Below are 20,574 nucleotides of genomic sequence, written 5' to 3'. Positions count from 1 at the left end.
AGGCAGAGCATTTTCACCTTGCCCTTTTTAGGATTATTATGCAATGTTCTCATGTAAGGAGGCTGTGCAATCAGTCAAATGGTTGTTTTAATGTAAACTAATTGGGAAATGACCATTCTCTGGCATGGGTGAAATATCTAAGAAAGACATCTCTCTCAGTCACCAGGTCCCTATTAATTGTCATTCTGTGACACGCATCTGCTTAACATCAGACTCTTCACATTATTCAGATGAAAAGCCTAAGCTGTCTGCTGCCTCCAGGAAAACGAGAGCAATTTGAAACCCTTTTCAGAACTCCATTCTGTACCTCAGCTTAGCGGCAGAAGAATCTGCTTTCTATTAAAGTGATAAATTACAAAATTGAAGGTGCAAGCAACCCCCACTGTAAAATTTGTCTTTGTCAGATATATAAAACATTGATTTTCTTTGTTTGCTGATGCACAGCCCCACTGGTATGAAGCTGTAGTTTCCCATCATCCTGCTACCAATCAGAAATTCCTGCTAGCACAGCTAAGTCTGTTGCACATGCACAACCGATGCCAACCTTGTATCCACCACAACATATTGATGCTTATGCCAGTACATATGGGAATATCTCTACCCTGTTGGCCCGATGTGTGAGCCACATAGAGTTGCCAGTGGATGCTGTTATGTGGAGGATTTTATTAAGCATACAGTGATGAATTTATCTTCCCAAGTTGTATTACTAACCCCCTGAAGTGAGTCATTGGTAGCCTCAGCAGATGTAATCACCAAATTGCTCCCAAACGCTGCTTTAATGTCAAACTATTCAGTTGTTCCAGTGATTGCCCCTGAGAGTATTTAGAGAGTACCGGTATTTATCTTGCTGGAGAAGAGATGCTGCAACCAGCCCATGGGAAGCTGGAAGTGCCATAGGCTCTGTTCATGCAGGTTCCAAGATGATCAAGAAGTACATCGTTCAGAGCATTTGGATCAGTTAGCAACCCAGACTGCCACAGAACGTAACACGTGGGAAGCATGGGTGGGACTGCCGTATCAGAGGGTAGAGGTAGCCTTTCTGCATCTGTGTGCGTGAAACGATTCATGCGTACAATATGAGCAATCTCTGTATCTGGCAAGTTTGTTTTGTGCACAGACAGCCTGAGATCTCCTGCTTTCCATTTATGCCTCTTTTCCCTAGCTGTAAGATGTTAACATCATCTGAATCTCTGTCTAGATGGCTCTTTGCCATAGCTTGTCTAGCAACTTGCATATGTAAGCATCCTCTTTTGTAAGCAGCACCAGCAGGGAACAGTTTGACTCGTGTGTTTCCAGAAAGGCATTTCCAGTCTTTTCCAGGTAACATCAGAAGAGCTACTGGTGGTGGTGGCCTGTCTTCCAGAATTAATTGAGGTCGCTGAATCAGCTCTACTTAGGGTTGTGTTGTGCTGGGATTTAATTTTGTCCCAAGTGGCCTAGCAGTTTGTTCTGTGCAGCAAGGTATGTGTGGCTCTGCAAGGTGTCTGTATGTGTGAATCTACAAAGTCGTAGGTGAGTCTAGCCCTGCAGAACTTCTTGCTGCCTGTGCACTTCTGAGAAGCTATGGCCTGATTCATGTCCTATGTGTGCAGAACAAGATTCATTTCTTACAGCTTGTCTTGTGCTCCCCTGGAGTTAGGCTGGTGTCTTTATCAGTGCTACTGTGCTGAAGCCTCTCTCCAGTTCTGTGGTGTTCAGATTGCAGTTAGTTGGCATGACCTGCAAGGTGCTTTCAGTTGCACCCCTTGCACTCATGGAGACCCTTTTCATGGGAGAGCTTTTGATTTCGTGACTAGGGGTATTACACCCAGGACAATGAAGCATGCTTGCTCCTTACACTGAAAGCACTGGTATCAGCTGCACTGCAGGGCAATCCAAGCCAAAGTAAGAGGGGATTAGCAAAATAAAACAGAAGTATGCCACATAGGTTGTTCCAGCAGCTGAACTCAGAAAGTAAGAAGAAAGGGAGCAAACCTTTCTTCCCGACAGCAGAACAGCCAGAGGGGACCCACCTGCTTGCAGTCTGGTGATGTGGTCAAGCTGCTCTTCTCCCAGTCACACCACTCAGTGCAAGATCTTGCCTGTTAAGAAATAGGAAGTTTAAACAGGTGGTCACAGAGCTCTGAATGTACTGCGTGAACAGGAACACTAGCCTAAGGATGCGTTGGGAGTCCACAGCCAAAAATAGGAAGAGACCGAGACTGCCTCTTCATTGGTAGTATGCTGTCTCAAATAGTGAGGACAATTGTTCTGAGATGCTGTAGCTACCTCTGAGGTGGAAGGGTGGACTGGAACTTTCCAGAGATCTGATGCTAGGGTGATCTCTGTTCAGTCTCACCTTGATTGTACCTTTCTGAAGGTCTTTGAAGAGATGGCTGCTGTGTAAATGGGTCGCAGCAGGAGCTGGGTAGCAAAAGAAATGCATATGCAGGGGACCATGGAGTGCTCAGGATCAGAGCTTTGGAGTGAACGGCCATGCTGAGGTAGCAAATACATGCTGAGCAGAAGCTCTGCTTTTGGCTCTTCGCCCTGTTGTCCAGGTATATATATATATAAAAACTCTGGGTTTGTCAGGTGGAAGGCAAGCCTGTGTCCTGGTAGATAAAGTAGGCAAAAGAATCCGTTTCTCAGACAATTTGTCTTGTTTCTCCGTGGTAAGAACTCAGGTTTTCAAATAACCACTTATTTACAGTATTCCCAGGGGACAGGGAGTCCAGCTGCTGAAATCCTGTTGTCTTTGCTGCAGTCCCAGGATTCTTGGGGGCTCAAAAACAAATGATACTGTGATACAAGGACCTTGATGCTACACAGTGAAAACTGTGCTCTTGTGAACATGGTATGATTGGCCAAACAGAAGTACGTGAAGATGTTGGTGAGTGCATGCTGGCCTACTGGCTTTGCAAGATAAGCAACAGAGGCATCTCCCTGCTCTCCGCTGAGTGCTGGCTGCAGGTGTGCGAGTTTTCCAGCAGGGGTATTCAGTGGCTGTTGACCCTGGAAAGAAGAGATTGAAGAGACTGCATGATGGCTCAGCATCCTGCATGGTTATGTCACGTTACACATGCTGCTGGTGGTCTCTGTGGATGGGATCTTTGGCACCAGCCTGCAGGGTCTGAGGATTCTGTCACACTGCCATGAGCTTACTGGGTGGAGGGTGGAACAGGGCAAGCATTGGTCCGTGATGTTCTCTGCAGGTGAATATGCTGTCTCAAAAGCTGCTATACACAGGATTGTTTGCAATGTTAATAGGACTCAATGTAGATGTTATAGTAGTTATGAGAGGTCACTTAGGTGTGGCTGCCTTCAGGGGAAGTGTTGCTCTGTGAGCCATCCTGGTTCCTGGTGTTATAAATGGCTCAGTCTTCAAAATAGCACTATAATCAAAGTTTATAATTTATTAAAGGAATAGAGGTAAGCAAACAGCGCTGGGTGCACCAGGAGTCTCTGCTCCACCAAGACGCACACCGCTTACATCAAGCAGCTGATTTTTATGCTCCTAGGCTAATACATATTCATTACTACTTCTAAAAAAAACAGGGTTATTATAATTAGTTTCCGGAATCCAAACCCTCCTACTGGAGCATGTGTATCAGTCTACGGTGGTGTCTATGCGGGTCTCTCATGCTGAAGGCTCATAGTCTTCCTCCCTCTTCTCCTTCTCCTTTGTCCAACTTGGCTGTATGTCAGAGACTCGTGCAGCGTCCCCTCCAAGCTTTGTCTTTTAGTCGTTCTTCAGCTTTCCCTGTCTCCTTAATTTCCTGGCCAGATAGCAGAGACTTGCATAGTGTCTCATGCAATAGTCATAATAGTTAGCAGTTATTCTGAAACCCCCCAGATATCAGAGACTTCAAGGAAAAGCCTACAAATACATTTCCCTTCAAGCTCTCTATTGACACGAATTGCTAAAACGTTCCTTTGCAAGATACAAGAACTATATACATTAACCACTCTGTTTTTCTTAGACTTGTGGTTATACAAGGGTATGTATGACAGAAGATCACATTCATCACACCATGCGGCCCTAGCATTGTTCCATATTGACACGAATCAGATGAACACATTTCACACTGGTAGAGTGCAGTTTTCTACAGCTACTGCTTCCTTTGTTTCCTCAGTGGTCTCTGCATCTTTGCAGTCCTATCCTTCCCCTGTACCACATACAGACATGCTGTGTGCTTCAGAGAAAAGAGATAATCTTAGCACTGCTCTCCTGAGTCAGCCGCATTCTGCTGCCTCCGCCTGGGCTGCCCTGAGTGGTGTAGAACTGCAAGAGAGCAGCTTTTCAAGCTGGCAGTCACGTTCTTTCCAGAATGGCCTTTTGTGGCTGTGATTGCTGGGACTGAGGCCATCTGACTTGTTTCCATGAGATCTTGTACTTACTTTTTCTCTCTTCTCCCTGCAGGCAGCGTCCTCAGCACTGAGCAGTCTGGGCCATGTGTACACAGCCATTGGGGACTACCCAAATGCACTGGCTAGCCACAAGCAGTGCGTCCTCCTTGCAAAGCAGTCCAAAGATGAGCTCTCTGAGGCACGGGAGCTGGGAAATATGGGAGCAGTGTACATTGCAATGGGGGATTTTGAAAATGCGGTGCAGTGCCATGAACAACATCTTAAGATCGCCAAGGAGCTGGGGAACAAGCGGGAGGAAGCCCGAGCCTACAGCAACCTCGGCAGTGCTTACCACTACCGGAGAAACTTCGACAAAGCCATGTCCTACCACAACTACGTGCTGGAGCTGGCCCAGGAGCTGGCTGAGAAAGCCATTGAGATGCGAGCTTATGCTGGCTTGGGCCACGCAGCTAGATGTATGCAGGACCTGGAGAGAGCTAAGCAGTACCATGAAGAACAGTTGCACATCGCTGAGAGTCTGCAGGACCGAGCTGCTGAAGGCAGAGCCTCCTCCAATTTAGGTAAGGCCCTGAAGTGGAACAGAATTTATCAGGAAATGCACTGACTATCAGAGCTGCTACCAGGATCCAGGAGGCTTACTGTGTGCTATCTTTAGTTATCCCAATTCTGCCAGACCATCTTCATAAAATAAACAGGCACTTCACAGATTGTGTGCCAATGTAATGTGTTCACGTTCAATTACTCACCTGCTCAGAAAGCAGCAGAAAGCCCAAGGTCACAGCAGAAGGCAGATGAGAAGGTACAGTACATTTGAAGAGCTATTCAGGTGACAGAAAGAAATGTAAGAAGTCTTGCACTAAGGCAAGAAATGATGTGGCTTATTACCTGGCCATTACTTTGGGAGCTTGTCGGCTTGCTGCCTTGTAATTTGGGAGACACGTGTATCTAATCCTAAGTTTGTGTTCAGAATGTGCACAATAAAGTAATAGAATGTAGGAGCCATATGTTCTTCTAAGAAGAGACATGGGCATCCTACTGGCAGGCTGAGAAGGACTGAATTGCAAAAATCAAAGTGAAGTCCATTTCTCCTCTTTCACAGTGCCGGATGTGGAAGCAAACAAAGACGTGTTTGCATCTCTGGCCATGAGATGTGGGTCTGCACTGCTGTCAGTGCAGCTGTTGTTAGGACGTGTTCTGGCTGCACGACTCAGCTGGGTGTATGCAGCTGTGCAGGGAGGGACAGAACAGGGCTGTTGCTGATATAACAAAATAAATGTTTGCTGGCAGCCCCTGAATCTCAGCTCTTGGAAGCTGCCCCGTGCTGTAAATTAGCTTCTGTTTCTGCCTGGCAGTTGGCACTTGATTCATTTGTAGATGCTAATTGTACTCTGATGTTATCAACAGCAGGTAATTGAAAAGGGCTTGATGAATTACTGAAGTTCTTGTAATAGCTGATTCCTCGAGAGCTGAACGGATAAGGGGAACTGGAGATAATGCAACAGTCCGAGCTTTTTGATTAGTGGTGCAAACCTCCTCCTTCACACGAGTAAGGGAAAATGAGTGAGGCAAAATAGGTTTGAGGCAAAAGTGCCTGTGGGGTGCTTAGCGTTAGAGAGCACTGAGCATTGCATTGATAGCATTTCTGTTAGTGTGACAGAGCACTCAGCAGGGAGGATGAAACTTTGTGTCTGGCTTCCCTTACATTTATGCAAAGGCTTTTTCAAAGTGCAATGGTAGATGCCTCTAGCAAAGCACCAAGTACATCCCACATCTCTGCTGCAGTTGTAGGGCTGGTCTCGGGGAGATGTGTGGACTTGCGTGAGATCCACTGGTCGTTGACAGGGACAGAAGGGCTCGCATGGAGAAGTGGGACCTTGAATTGTCCAGGCAGGGAGCCAGGGGAGATGTAAACTCTGGATTCCTGTAGGAGATGGAGATGTCATCCTTGGTTGTGCTTGGGGAACGTGCTGGCTTCCCAGCTTGTGGTCAGGATTGAGGGAATGTTCCTGTTGCGGTGGAGTTTATCTTAATGTGTTTTATTTCCAATGGAGTCCGACCAATGGAGTGTATAGGCTGTTGGTGGATACTGGGAGAGTGCACAGCCACGTTCAGCCATGAGTGCCTCTAACATGGGGATGGATCTATTCTGAGTAGCGCAAGCAAACCTCTAGGGTTCAGAAACAGTCATTAGCCTCCACTCTGAAGCACTTGCTGCTTTTTGGAGAATCACCCCACTTCTTTCTGAGCAAATCCAAGAAAGTAAGGAAATACAGTGTTGGGAAATGGAAGCTGTCACTTGGTTTTGTTTTTCTTCCTCGTGACAGTTTGATGAGCTGTGTAGGGTTGTCCATATTGTCTCCTCCCATTTTTTCAAGCCCCTTGTCATTGGGCAGACCACATCTATTTACTGGATGAAAGAGCTTGATTCGTGTTCTGTGATGTTTCTTCTAAGTGCCTGTATAGTCAGTGTAGTCTGGCTTTGTGTTACTCAGCACTATTACAGAAAAGTGGTACAGAAGTGCTGAGATGAGATAAATATCAGCACTTACAGGGAACTGCTAAACCTGTGGTAGTTGTTTTAACTCATCCCAGAATGAAACAAGCAGTGCTGCAGAAGGAAGTGACTTGCTCTTGTTCTTCAGTTTTTGTGGGTTGTCACTTGCATTTTTAATTCTCTTACTGTTTTGCTGACTCAAACCTAGTCAGGTTGGGACTAGAAAGTTCATCTTAATATGATTATGTCTTACAGGAGCCTTGAATTTAATGATGCATTCAGCATGCAATCCCAGAAAATAATTGTTTAAAAAAATGTTTTGTTGCAGCAGAGAATGTTTTACTTGTTTGGATTTAAGCCTAAACATAACTTTAGGTTGGTATGCTGACTCAGCCAGTCTACACTTTGTATTTGAATAGTTTCCCTAGCTTCTGAGTACAGGATCTCACGTTTCAGCTGTTATTTGGCTATTTTTCTATGTTCCCTCTGTCAGAGTTGAGTTACACTGGAAAAAGAGAACATGCAGTTCTTGTTGAGAAAGTCTATTCCTGTTGTTAAAATACATCCAGTACCAATTAAAAAGCCGAGTCTTAATTGTCTCTTTCATCTAATCCACATGCAAAACAAAACCTCATCAAAATAACCATGCTGACAGGCAAAAAATGTATCTAAACGTGTGTTTCCAAGCCAGAATGTTAGAGTTGGCCTCTTTGCTGAAGCAACAGAATTTTCTGTTTGCATTTCACTGATTTAGATGGAAAGCTCTCTTAAGTGTACTATCTAATGCTGAGCAAGACAGACACAGAATATAACATAGCCCAGCTGCTGTAGCGCTCTGCAGGGAGAGATAATGCACTCTGCGACTCGGTAAGCAGAAGGTAATGGACTGAGGGCAACTCGCAAGTTATTGAGCCCTTCACAACAAGGAGATCTGGAGCTTAACCAGAAGTCTCAGATTGTCAACCTTTGCAAAGCAGATGGTGTTTCCAAATGCCAAGGCTCCATGTAGAGAGCTGGCTTTTCAGCCTCTGCAGAGCTTATTAACAGTTCCTCTTATGATGCAGAGAGGACACTTCAGATTATTATTAAAACACAGTTTAAGTCTCTCCCTAGGTGCTTATCATCTTTTTGCAGTTACAAGAGAACTTCTGCGCCTCTCTTTTATGTGCTTGCTGCTCAAAGTTGGATGGGCTGCCTGTATTAAGGTAGAGGCACATATGCTTCATTTTGGTCTGTAGAACCTTGGTTTATTTGCAAGTAAAGAGTATTATAGAACATTTAGCCTAGTTCCACAGATAATCATTTCAAATCCCCAAGTAACTTGTAGGAGAAAGTAAAAGTCAGTGTTGTATTCATAGACAGGGAGAAGCTTTGTGTGTCAGATAAAACCTTGGCAGATGCTGAAGCTGCAGCAGCCCCAAACACTGAGCTCTGCGTCTCTGTGAAGTGTGTGTATCTTGAGGTGTGTCATGTTGGAGGGCAAAAGAGTGTCTATTTAGGATGTACAAACAGAGGGCTGATTATTCTCAGGGAAGCACAACTGTCAGTTTTTCTTAATCATCACAGCAAATTCACTAAAAAGTACAGTAATAAGATGATGACGTTCTGGTTTTGCTTGAAGAAAGTTTTTGCGTTACAAAAAATTGTTTTTTCAGCATCTGTACTTCAAAACATTTAAGAGACTTTCTTGGGTGATCAATCTTTAATTTTCAGGTCATCATTAAAAAATAAATAAAACACACACAAAATGTCAAGAGTAAGAATGTAAAAACTATTACCTGAGAATTTCTGCAGAGATCTTTTTAGTACTGAAATTACCCCTCCAAAACCCAAACAAGAATAACCTCCTGAAAGCCTTAATCTTTCTCTCTCCCTAATATTACAGGGGAAGGGGAGCTGTTTGAAGGGGTAGTGTGTTCATGCATCAATTCTTATTCTGAAATGTTGCACCTCAGTTAAGGTAAAACTGCAATATTCAGCTTGTAAAATTAGAACTATATTAATTTCATTGAATATGGTCTTGGGAATATGTCAAAATTGTTAAATTCTTACCCATAGGATTAGTATGTATTTCTAAATTTTAGCTACCTTTTTTCAGTTGTTGTGTCTTCCATCATATTTACCTTTGTAAAGTGCTCACTAGAAAATTCAGTGAGCCTTGATGTAAAATTCAGAAGATGGCACAGCGAATATGATGGTGTCTCTACACACCGCCTCCTAGAAGCAACATAAAAAGCTGGAAGATGAGGGAGTGTTTGAGTGCTCTATACTGGACTTGCAGGGTGCAAAGTTGTTTTGAGTTTGCAGCTTGTTCCCTTTAGAGGGTACTGAGGCAATGTAGTGAAGATGCAGGCGAGCATCGTGAGGAGCAAAAGTCACAAAATGGTTGTTACATTGTCCCCAGTTGCTGAAGGAGTGGGGAACTCACCCAAGACCCCCTTCCCTCATCTCTCTTTGCCCGCAGGCATCCGCCAGCTGCAGGGCGTTGCATCAGAGCACACCCAGGCGGTGGATGCTGTCAGGCTCTCCAGTCAGCACCCAGAAGGGGGCTGGGATGTTGTTCTCCCACCCTGTAGGTGGGAGACCTACAAAACCACTTTTTTTCAACTTTCAACATGTTTGCATTTCACTCCAAAAGAGCAGCTTCAGTCAAGAGCAATGTTATTTTAGTCTATGCTGCAGGCTGTAGCACGGCTGTGACTCCACCGTGACTGAAAGGTTTGTTCTGCTTTGGCCGATACTAACAGGAGACTGAAGCTCCCTTTAACTTCTGCTCCAACCCCCTTCCGGGCTCCAGCCCAGGAACTGCAATCGTTTCAAAGTTAGTCTGACATTTTCCCTCTTCCCTTATCAATTTGTTGCCTGGATTGGAAAATCGGTGATTTAACAGGCAGAACACAATTACTTTGCTGATGCTCTATACAAGTATTCTACACAGTTCTATCTGTATTCATCATTAAGGAAAGAAAAAAGAGCTTGTGCATGAATGTAATTTGCACTAATTTTGTAGCAGTACATGATATAAGGCAGTAAAGGCTATCTCTTTGTCTCCCCTCAGGTCTGCTAGCTTCTGGGCTTGGATCTGTTCTGCTGTGTTCTTTATATGCTATTTCAAGGATATAGTCCAGCTGCTTGACCAGAAGACTGTCTGCTATGCAGTCAATGATTATAGCTGTAAGAATGAGTCAGAATGCTGATGTTTTGAAGTGACAGTGTATTTTGGGATCTTTCTTCCTTACATGGCCACAACAGATGGGTGACAGCTCTAACAAACTAATGCAATAGCAGTTTCCATGGTGTACTGGGTCTGGCTGGGATCTTAACTTTCCTTGCAGCAGCCCACACAGTGCCGTGCTCTGTACTTGTAGCTAGAACAGCCCTGGTATCACACCAGGGTTGTGTCTGCTGCTGAGCAGTGCTGGCACTGCATCAGGACTCCCTCCAACCCCCCCCAGAGCCAGCAGGCTGGGGGCGGGCAAAAAGTGAGAAAGGAACATCACCAGGGCAGCTGACCTAAACCAACCATGCCATATGATGTCACACTCAGCAGTAAAAGGTGGAAAAGGGAAGAAGAGGGGAGGGGTGGGCTCTTGTTGTGAAAACGTCTGTCCTCCCGAACACCAGCTACGTGTGTTGAGGCCCTGCTGCAAGGATGTGGTCAAGCATCTCTCATTTGTGGGAAGTAGAGAGTAATTTCTTTCCTCTGCACTTCCACACAGCCTTTGCTTGTTGTTGTTGTTTTTTTTTTTTCCTCCCCTTTTCCTCTTTTCCTTTTTTCCCTTTAGTTAAATTGTTTAATTAATAATAATTTTGCTGACATTGCTGACTTCAGTTACTCTCCCAGAAAAGGTGTAGAAGCTTAGAGCAACTAGAGGAATCCGTGATTCAGCTAAGAGCGATGCAAGATGTGTCCTGAGGTGCTGAATCCAGTCTCCTGTTATTGCACATGCCATGTAATATTAACACTGTGATTCATAAACTAAGCAATCCCATTTTAACAGTAATATTTTGGTTGTTTCTATACTACTATACTGTATAAAGTCGTATACTACTATACTATAGGGCTATTCTGGAGCTTCAGCACTCTGATGGTCAAAATAATTTCCAGGGCTGATGCCTCTCAGTAGTAACACCAACGTTGCTCTCTAAACTGCTAGTCTTTTGCATCCAACAGGAATCACATTTGTCTTTCTTTACTGGAAATACATCAGCTCACTGGATAGGTTCTCATTTTATTTCCAAATGATGATTCCCTACCCTTGTAGTAGAAATTCTTGCTATTAGTCGTGAAGTGCGTGTCTTTGCATATTTTACTCTTGAACTTCATGACACTGTTCCTGTTGCTCTAATACACAAGGTTGTCCAATCCTTCCTGTATAATATTCCTATCCTTCCCTGTCTCAGAAGTGCTTGCTTCTTCGCTGTTTTTTGTTACATTTCACTGTAGTACTCACTTCATTTGTGCAAAGGCACTACTCAGTAATTTTAACAATGTTTGTCCTCTTCTCTGCTTTCTGACCCTGACATAAAGAGCATCTCATCATAGAACAAGTTATCTAGACAGTCGGGTGAACTCAGTTTTGCTTTTAGCCTGATTTCTGTTCTCCTTCCCTTTTACCGTCACTTCAAGCTGAGTGCTTTCCTACGCTTGATTCCTCCCAGGAGGTTCAAAGCAGCTCTGGTAGAGAACTGCCTGTCTCACCTCCTTGAGGAATCTGTTTAGTAGTAAGAGATTAGGAAATGTTTACTTGTTCACTCATTTTGGAAACCCTGGGTTTTCAGATATGTTTTGCAATGAGCTGTGTGTTTAGCTTTCTCACAGGTGGGGCTGCTGTGTTATGTCATGCTGGCATGCGGAGGTGCTGGCTAGAAGAAAAACCACATTAGGAGATGGAGCCGGGAGTGTGAACTCCAGCATCCTTGAGGCAGTGCTGGTTCTGCCTGCTTCCAGCTCAGATAGCGCCTGCTGCATTCTGGGGAGAAATTTAGCTAATTCCTTCTACTGTAGTTGCTGCAGCAATGGGACATTTTGACAGCGGCTGCTTTTCACAGTTCCTACCTTATTTAGCTTTGTGTCCAGTCCAGTTCCACACCCTGTAGTCACTCAGTGGTTTTTCTGCAGAAGTTGGTGCCCTTTCCTGGGAGCACTCAGCTGTATGTAGCAGCTTGCAAGCCCAGCACATCACTGAGCTCAGTGCAGCTCATCCTTGCTGCCACTGCATTCCCTCGTCACACAGGGAAACAGCAGCATGTGTCTGGCAGAGAGCTGATGATCAGGTGGAGCCATGGGCCCAGCAGAGCTGAGGGAGAAGTGGGCAAGGAGCTGGGCAAAGACATCAGGGAGCTACCAAGTTCCCTTGAGAAAGGCTGTGCTGCATCGGCTGTGCCAGTTATGCATCGGGGTGCTGTGGGGAAGGGATGGGGTTCCCTGTAGAGAGCGTGGGGAAAGGGCCAGGCCGTGGGCTGCTGAAGGATGGGTTGCAGAAAAGTCCTGGCATAGCAAGGTGTTACAGAAGGGTTACCAGGACAGACTGGTTTCTTTGAACCCGTTTCTGCTATTTTTCAGGAATCATTCACCAGATGAAAGGTGACTATGACACTGCACTGCGGCTGCATAAGACACATCTGTCCATAGCTCAGGAGCTGAGTGATTATGCGGCCCAGGGCCGGGCCTATGGCAACATGGGCAATGCTTACAACGCTCTGGGCATGTATGACCAAGCTGTCAAGTACCATCGGCAGGAGCTGCAGATTTCTATGGAAGTAAATGACCGAGCCTCTCAAGCATCTACACATGGGAACTTAGCAGTTGCCTATCAAGCACTGGGTGCCCATGACCGTGCTCTGCAGCACTACCAAAATCATCTCAACATTGCCCGGGAGCTGCGAGACATCCAGAGTGAAGCACGGGCCCTCAGCAATTTGGGCAACTTCCACTGCTCACGAGGAGAGTTTGTGCAGGCTGCACCTTACTACGAGCAGTACCTGCGCTTGTCCCCAGAGCTACAGGACATGGAAGGGGAGGGGAAAGTTTGCCATAACCTTGGCTATGCCCATTACTGCCTTGGGAACTACGAAGAGGCTGTTAAGTACTATGAGCAGGATCTTGCCTTAGCAAAGGATCTTCATGACAAGCTGAGCCAAGCCAAAGCTTATTGCAACCTGGGCCTGGCCTTCAAAGCCTTGATGGACTTCAACAAAGCAGAGGAGTGTCAAAAGTATCTGTTGTCCCTGGCACAGTCTCTGAACAATTCCCAGGCCAAATTCCGAGCTCTGGGGAACTTGGGGGATATTTTTGTCTGTAAAAAAGACATAAGTGGTGCAATAAAATTTTATGAGCAGCAATTGAGCTTAGCCCATCATGTTACAGACAGGAGATTGGAAGCCAGCGCCTATGCAGCCTTGGGCTCTGCATACAGAATGATACAGAAGTGTGATAAGGCTTTAGGTTACCATACACAGGAGCTGGAGGTGTACCAGGAGCTGGGTGATGTGTCAGGTGAATGCAGAGCACACGGTCACCTTGCTGCAGTATACATGTCACTTGGGAAGTACACTATGGCATTCAAGTGTTATGAAGAACAACTGGATCTTGGGCAGAAGTTGAAGGACCCCAGCATAGAAGCCCAAGTCTACGGTAACATGGGCATTACCAAGATGAACATGAATGTCATGGAGGAAGCTATTGGCTACTTTGAACAGCAGCTGGCCATGCTGCAGCAGCTCAGCGGAAATGAATCTGTGTTAGATCGAGGCCGAGCATATGGGAACCTGGGAGATTGTTATGAAGCTCTGGGAGATTTTGAGGAAGCTATAAAGTATTACGAGCAGTACCTGTCGGTGGCTCAAAGCCTGAACCGCATGCAAGATCAAGCAAAGGCCTACCGGGGCCTGGGCAATGGACACAGGTAAGGAGCGTTGCATGTGTATTGCAACAAAAGTCAGTGAAATGCAGTCTGTTAAAGCACACAGAAAGGCCTCTGTTGTTCAGTATTGCCAAGTGTTATAGTCCGTATGATCCTGGTCCTGGTGAGTTCCTGTGAGCCCACCTGGTGCACTGGAAGCCAGTGGGCTGCTGGGAGGAGCATGTGCATGGGAGCATTTGTATCTGTGCACACCTGTGCTTGCCTAGAGGCACTGGCAGGAGGTGTGCTTGTGTATGTTGAGGGGAAACATTGATACAACAGAGGAGAGAGGTATGGGATGCACGCAGAAATATGAGAAGGTGGCCTGTGTGTGTGCCTGCATAGTGCACAGCGTGGGGAAGGTTGCCTGCTACTTAGAGAGCATGTGGGAATACACAGATGAGAACAGGGGTAGGGCTGAGCATGAGGAAAAGGGAGATAACAGGCTGTGGGGCTGAAGTGTGCATGCAAACTGGTTATAAGTGAAGCTTGGCTGGCTTGTTGGGGGCGGTCTAAATATGCAGTAGAGGGCAGGGAGGTTGATGTCTAGACAAGTCAAAATGGTTGCATTATGTTAATGGCAGGATGTGTTTGTGTGGCCATTGTATACATGCACAGGGATATGGCGTAGGACCAAGTAACAGAGTCCTCTGGATTCTGGGAAGAAAATGATTTTGTCTCTGCTACTGGCTCGAGTAATGGAGCTGATGTTGCTCTGTCCTTGGAGCAAGAGTCTTATAGGGTAGCAGAAGAAGGATGGTGATTCAAAGATACTGAGCATGACTCCTAGGGGGAAAACATTTGTCTTTGCCTGAAAGATTTGAGATGACCTCTAAAGGAAGCGACAAAACATTATATTTCAAGAAAATATTGGCAAAATCAATGCTGTTTTCTTCCCTTGTAGAGCTATGGGAAGTTTGCAGCAGGCTCTGGTATGCTTTGAGAAGAGGCTTGTGGTGGCACATGAGTTGGGGGAGGCGTTTAACAAAGCCCAGGCCTATGGGGAGCTGGGGAGCCTGCACAGCCAGCTGGGGAATTACGAACAAGCCATTTCTTGCCTGGAACGCCAGCTGAACATTGCTCGAGAGATGAAGGACCGAGCTCTGGAGAGTGATGCTGCCTGCGGCCTTGGTGGGGTCTATCAGCAGATGGGAGAGTATGACACAGCCCTGCAGTATCACCAGCTAGACTTGCAGATTGCGGAGGAGACCAACAATCCCACTTGCCAAGGCCGAGCCTACGGGAACCTGGGTCTGACCTACGAGTCGTTGGGCACCTACGAGAGGGCGGTAGTTTATCAGGAGCAGCATCTCAGCATTGCAGCACAAATGAATGATCTTGTAGCCAAAACTGTATCCTACAGCAGTCTGGGAAGGACTCATCATGCCTTGCAGAACTACTCTCAGGCTGTGATGTACCTGCAGGAAGGTAAGAGGCTGAATCTTCCAACATAGCATGTTGTGATAGACGTAGGGGAGTAGGAGGGAGGATTGAACCCATGGAGAGAAGTGAGGTACTGTGGATGTGGCACTAATAGAATGGGTTTGACAGTGACTTAGATGCAAAAGCTCTTACAGACATACATAGCTACTGTCAAGCATCCATGTGAGTAGCTACACAAGAAAGTTGTTCTGGTCAGCACGCCATGTCAGTCAGAGCCTTCCTGGCATCCTGTGAAGAGAGTGTTGAGCAGAGCAGTCTCTTCCTTCCTGGGGGCTTCTCATCCAGCTCTGAGCTTGAATCCAGGCTGCGTCTAATGAGAGTCTTTGTAAAGCCTGCTTGTGCCTGAGCATTGAAGGTGTAAACCCTCTCTGTAGATAGCACTGCATCCCAGGAATTGGCTGCATGGGTAAGGATATACACATCCAAAAGGAGGTCTGGAACTAATTTGTGCTGAGCTGTGCTTTGCTGCTTACCACCTGGCTTTTCTTTCTGAGCTCCAATGAGAGTGAGACCAGATGGGCGAGTGTCCTGTAAGCTGAGAGTGAACACAACTCTTGTTTGGTTGGGAGGGGCAGCCCTCGGTGTTCAGAAGCCATCTGCCCTCTGCTGAGTGCCAGGACCAGCGCAGGCCTCTGGCTTGTGCTGCTGAATAAGATTCCAGCATGCATGCAGCATTCGTTCAAGGCGGTAGCTCTCTGATGGAGGAGATGAGCAATGTAGTAGGAACGTATGAAGTTGGAAGCTGAAGGATTAATTATATCAGCTAGTCTTTTTTTTTTTTTTTTTTTTGAAAATGACTTTGACAGGATTCGAACAACCTGAGTTCAATTAAATTGGAAGGAAATAAATTATTTGCAGCTCCTTTTCCTTGTGTGATGAAAGATTCATGAAAAGAAAAGAAAAAAGTAAATGCTGGTTGCTGCTGAGATGCCTGGTCACAACCAGGCCTCCCCTTCTCCAGTCTGTAGGAAACTTGAGGTATATAAGAGCATCCTTGTGGGCAGCAGCAGGGCCCATGGAGGTGGGAGGCTTAGAGTGTGATGGAAGCAGGGGACAAACAAGAAGGTGCTGCTGGAAGTAAAATGCGCTTTATGTCGCTCATGCCAGGACCCTGCCCTCAGTTCTGGCTCAGTAGAGAAACCTTCCAGGATGCTGGAATAGCTAGTGGGAAATGACCAAGTAATGTGGCAAAAGCCTCTTCTCTGGTAATGTTTGGCAGTTCAGTGTGATTTTGATTGTCTGTGTGGCTTTTAAGATTTAAAAGTCAAACTTCCTGGTAGAAGCATACAGAGTGTCTTGGGATTGCACCTTAACCTCACCTGGGTTGTGTCTTGGTCAATGGCGATGTCTGTCTTGCTTAGGCACCTCTCATGCAGGTGTTGATTCGAGTGTAAGCAGCCGCTGATTAGCAGTGCTGCAGCTGACATCTCACTGCTGGCATCCAGCACCGCTGTCTGCCTGCCACAGGCACCAGGGAGACATGTGGCCCACCTGAGCCGTCATCCCCCCAGGCAGCTGAGGCAGGAGGAATGTTCCACCTGGAGGCTAAAGCCACTTCTCCCTCCAGCCCTCTCTCACTATGACTGCTTTTCAGGACTGAGGCTGGCAGAGCAGCTGGGACGCAGAGAAGATGAAGCCAAAATCCGCCATGGCCTTGGCCTTTCCCTCTGGGCAAGTGGGAACCTGGAGGAGTCTCAGCACCAGGTATTCCATGGCCTGCCCTATGCTTATGAGTCCTGTGGGTCATTTCTGTCCTAGAAGGAGGAAATGTCTGATGCATCCTGGGACAGGGTGTATGATGCACTGAGCCCATGTGCTTTCTTGTTCCATTCCCAGCCCACTGCTCTCAGCTGGGGATGCTGATGTCCTGAGGGGCTGTCTGAGGCGGACCTCCCCTCTGTGGCTATGGTGGCCCCTGGATCCCGCTCTCCTAGTCAGCACTATGTGCTGTATCTGTTTAGGGAGTCACCATGGCTGTTTTCCCCCCACTAGCTGTACCGGGCCTCGGCACTGTTTGAAACTATCCGACATGAGGTGCAGCTGAGCACAGATTACAAGCTGTCACTCTTCGATCTGCAGACATCTTCCTATCAGGCCCTGCAACGAGTACTTGTCAGCCTAGGTAAGAGACACCATTGCCTGCTGGGTCTGAACTCCAAGCTTGTGCCACAGTTTGACTAAAGATGCAGGGAGACAGTTCGTGCTACAACCTTTGCTCTTACCAGTGTGATGAAGCATAGCGTTTGTTTGCCAGGGCAGAAGTAAGGGTCTCTTTGGGTTTCAGGCACGATAGTCTTCCATGCTTTCTCCAGTCATTTGACTTTGTGACTCGTTTCCCCATACATCACGTTAGTGCTTGCAGCCATGATCTGTGGGACCATAGTCCAGCGCTGGACTGCTCTTTCCAGAAATAAATGCGGTGATGCTGTTTCACTAGGTTTGTGTTTGAGCTGGGATAGCACCTGTCCCTGTTCCCGCACTGCTCATTGCAGACCATGTTGGTGTCAGGTCTGAGACATGGCTTTGTCTTTTCAGGTCACCATGATGAAGCTTTGGCAGTAGCAGAGAGAGGACGAACAAGGGCATTTGCTGATCTGCTCGTGGAACGCCAGACTGGGCAGCAGGACTCTGATCCGTATTCTCCAGTGACCATTGACCAGGTCCTGGAGACAGTGAATGGCCAGAGGGGACTTGTTCTCTACTACTCACTGGCAGCAGGTTACCTGTACAGCTGGCTGCTGGCTCCTGGGGCAGGTGAGGTCCCTTTTGGAGGTGAGAGCCTATGAACAAAAGCAATCCTTTGGATCCAGAACCTTGGAGCTAAATAGACGGGAAATGGTGGCATAGCCACAGCAATAATGGCATAGAAGTTCTTAGGACTTCCATACAAGGATTTTGACATTCATCTGGAGACGGAAATGTCTCAGGTGTTTAATATTTCCATTTTTTGACCTCTAATCTGTATGTTTTTCCCACACAGCAATGCAGAGTGGTAATGGGATTCCAAGTACCTTGGTCTGTGAGAATCTTTAATGGATAAGAATGCTTACTTTAATTATATTTCTGTGCTTTATTGTTCCAAAAGCTTTTGGCATTTATTCACTGAACTGGATTGCAGAAAACAGAAGGGCATCCTTGCTTCCTGATACATCATTGAACTGCCTGATCCTCTGAATTCCGCTCATATGAATGTGGAAATGCTTATCACAGGAGAGCAAGGAGGATTAATTTGAAGAGGATTGCTTTTTGCAGGCAGCTGTTTTTCATTATCTAATAAAATGATGACTAAATTTTCATGAATTCTTTCTGGATATAATTTAATAATTGCAGCCCTTCACCATAACAAAGCTGAAGAGAAAAAAAAGCACTATTCAGATTACACCAAAAGCACTATTCAGATTACACCAAAAACAGTTTGGGAAGGGAAGCAGACATTAGCGTATTTCACATGGGATGACAGTGATTGGAAGATGTTCTTTTGTGGGGCGTCTTGTAATATTGATGGTATAAGTTTAAGATGATGTCATCCTGCTATGCATCCTTGGCACTAAGTGGCTCTTTAGTTCTGTACTTTGCACAATAAAATGTCACTAATTCTGTAGTATTGAGATCAAGCTGAGTATACTAGAATTATATGAATCAGTAGTGCAGAATTTGCCACCAGCCTTCACAACCAGTCTCCTCCTTGCCCATCTGGGTCGTGTACAAGTGCAGCTGTGCTCTCCAAGTACATGGGTTTGTGACTAGCTCCTTAAAGGCACTGACAGGTATGAGGAAGGAGAGGGACACTGGTGCTTTTGTCTTTAACATGCAGGTTTCCTCTTGAACAGCTTTTCTGGGGAGCTCTTCAGGAGTGACTCCATCCCTTCTCATCTCATTACTGATGGTGGAGAGTAGCTTCAATGACAGCCCAGCATCCTCATTATCCCACTGAAATTGTGCCTTTAGAACCTCTTCACTGATTCTGTATTTGTGACAAAGGGAGCTGCTTTATTCATTATGCCCCCACTCCTGATAACTGATCTATGCTGTCAATGCAAACAGGGCATACAAAGCAGCCTCTTGCTGTTGATCACAGGCTGTGGCACTGTAAAATTAATTGTATCAGAAAGGTTATGGCAGTATGAATGGAGGAAGGTTTTATCTCGAGTATTAGTTGAATTCTTAACCAAAAAAGTGATCGTTCTTTATAAGTTTTATCCATTGTGAAATGCTAACATTTAGTATTTTACTATGCATTAATACACCTTTCTTTGTATATAATGTATTTTCATGCATATAAGTAAAATGAAAAACCTTTGTGTGACATGAGAAGTTTCTGCTGTAGTAGTAGCATTTTTGTTCAGCATTTGAGGCCTTGTGTGTTCAATGTACATGTATGTGAACAGAGACAATTAATAGGTATTTTTCATGCATAGCTGTTGAAATGTGACTTACACATGCTTTCATGGAAGATGTGCTTTATAATTTATATAAGACAGCTGCAATAGCAAATGCATTCTGAGCATCTCATAAAAGCAAAGTACTTTTGAGCTATCGTCTGCAAAGTACAAAGCCAGATTTTAAATAACCAATTGTAATTCAGAAGTCTGGAAGAGACCTGCGGAAAAATGCACAGAATGCATAGCCACAGTTGTACTGGAAATGCCAAGTGCTAGGGACTGTTCCGCTTTCCTGGATAGTTGCTGGCAGTGTTCTTCCTCCCCTGCAGAAATAATGTCATGATTCTTTTTCCTTGCAGGAATTCTAAAATTTCATGAGTATTATCTGGGTGACAGCGTGACTGAAAATGCTGGGGACTTCCCTGAAGCCAACAGTGTGACTTTGCAAACAGTAACAAACTCTGCATTGGAACAGTATATCTCAAGTGTACGGGAGGCTCTGGGTGTGGATTCGTACTATACCCGGTAAGCTGGACATAGGGTTTAACATCCTGGTTCCCACTTTCTCACCAGAAAGCGATAACAGTTCAGCTGGCAAATAACTTTTGTTATTTTCACCAATTCCAAAGTAAATTAAAGAATGTGCATCTATGCTGGGATGCTGAATGCACCCTGAAAGGTTTGCAGGGCAGGATGGTTCAGGTTGCAGAGCCGCCTTCTTCTGGTTTTACCTTTACTTAGGGAACTGAAGAGAAAGCTCTACCTAATTTATTTTTTTTTTTTATTTTATTATCTATTTATTTATTTCTAAACCACAAAAATACTAGCTTTTAGAAGGTTTAGGAGAAGGTGTCTTTGTCTTATAAACCGCTCGTGGCCTGTTCCAAGCTTATTTTAGCTTTTCAGTGCTCTATATTTTCATGTCTACTCACCTGAGTGCAGCTATTTGCATCGTATCTAACTTTGACTGAGAAGTTTGTCATCTGCATTACCAGAAAAG

At 45.6% G+C, this 20,574-nt stretch overlaps 1 protein-coding gene across 3 annotated transcripts in view; it reads left to right on the top strand.

Moving 5' to 3' along the window:
* TTC28 (tetratricopeptide repeat domain 28) overlaps positions 1–20,574 on the top strand; it is a 150,960-nt gene that overhangs the window by 100,190 nt on the left and 30,196 nt on the right. For all 3 annotated transcript variants that reach the window (XM_084538758.1, XM_084538757.1, XM_084538759.1), the window contains 7 exons: positions 4,403–4,910; positions 12,411–13,752; positions 14,654–15,177; positions 16,787–16,896; positions 17,185–17,314; positions 17,728–17,946; positions 19,934–20,099. In XM_084538758.1, coding sequence (XP_084394884.1) covers positions 4,403–4,910; positions 12,411–13,752; positions 14,654–15,177; positions 16,787–16,896; positions 17,185–17,314; positions 17,728–17,946; positions 19,934–20,099 — 2,999 coding nt within the window. The remainder of the gene's footprint in view (positions 1–4,402; positions 4,911–12,410; positions 13,753–14,653; positions 15,178–16,786; positions 16,897–17,184; positions 17,315–17,727; positions 17,947–19,933; positions 20,100–20,574) is intronic.

Source organism: Aythya ferina (assembly GCF_964211825.1).
Source record: "Aythya ferina genome assembly, chromosome: 17".
Taxonomy (NCBI): domain Eukaryota; kingdom Metazoa; phylum Chordata; class Aves; order Anseriformes; family Anatidae; genus Aythya; species Aythya ferina.
This window is presented reverse-complemented; position numbering and strand designations above follow the sequence as displayed.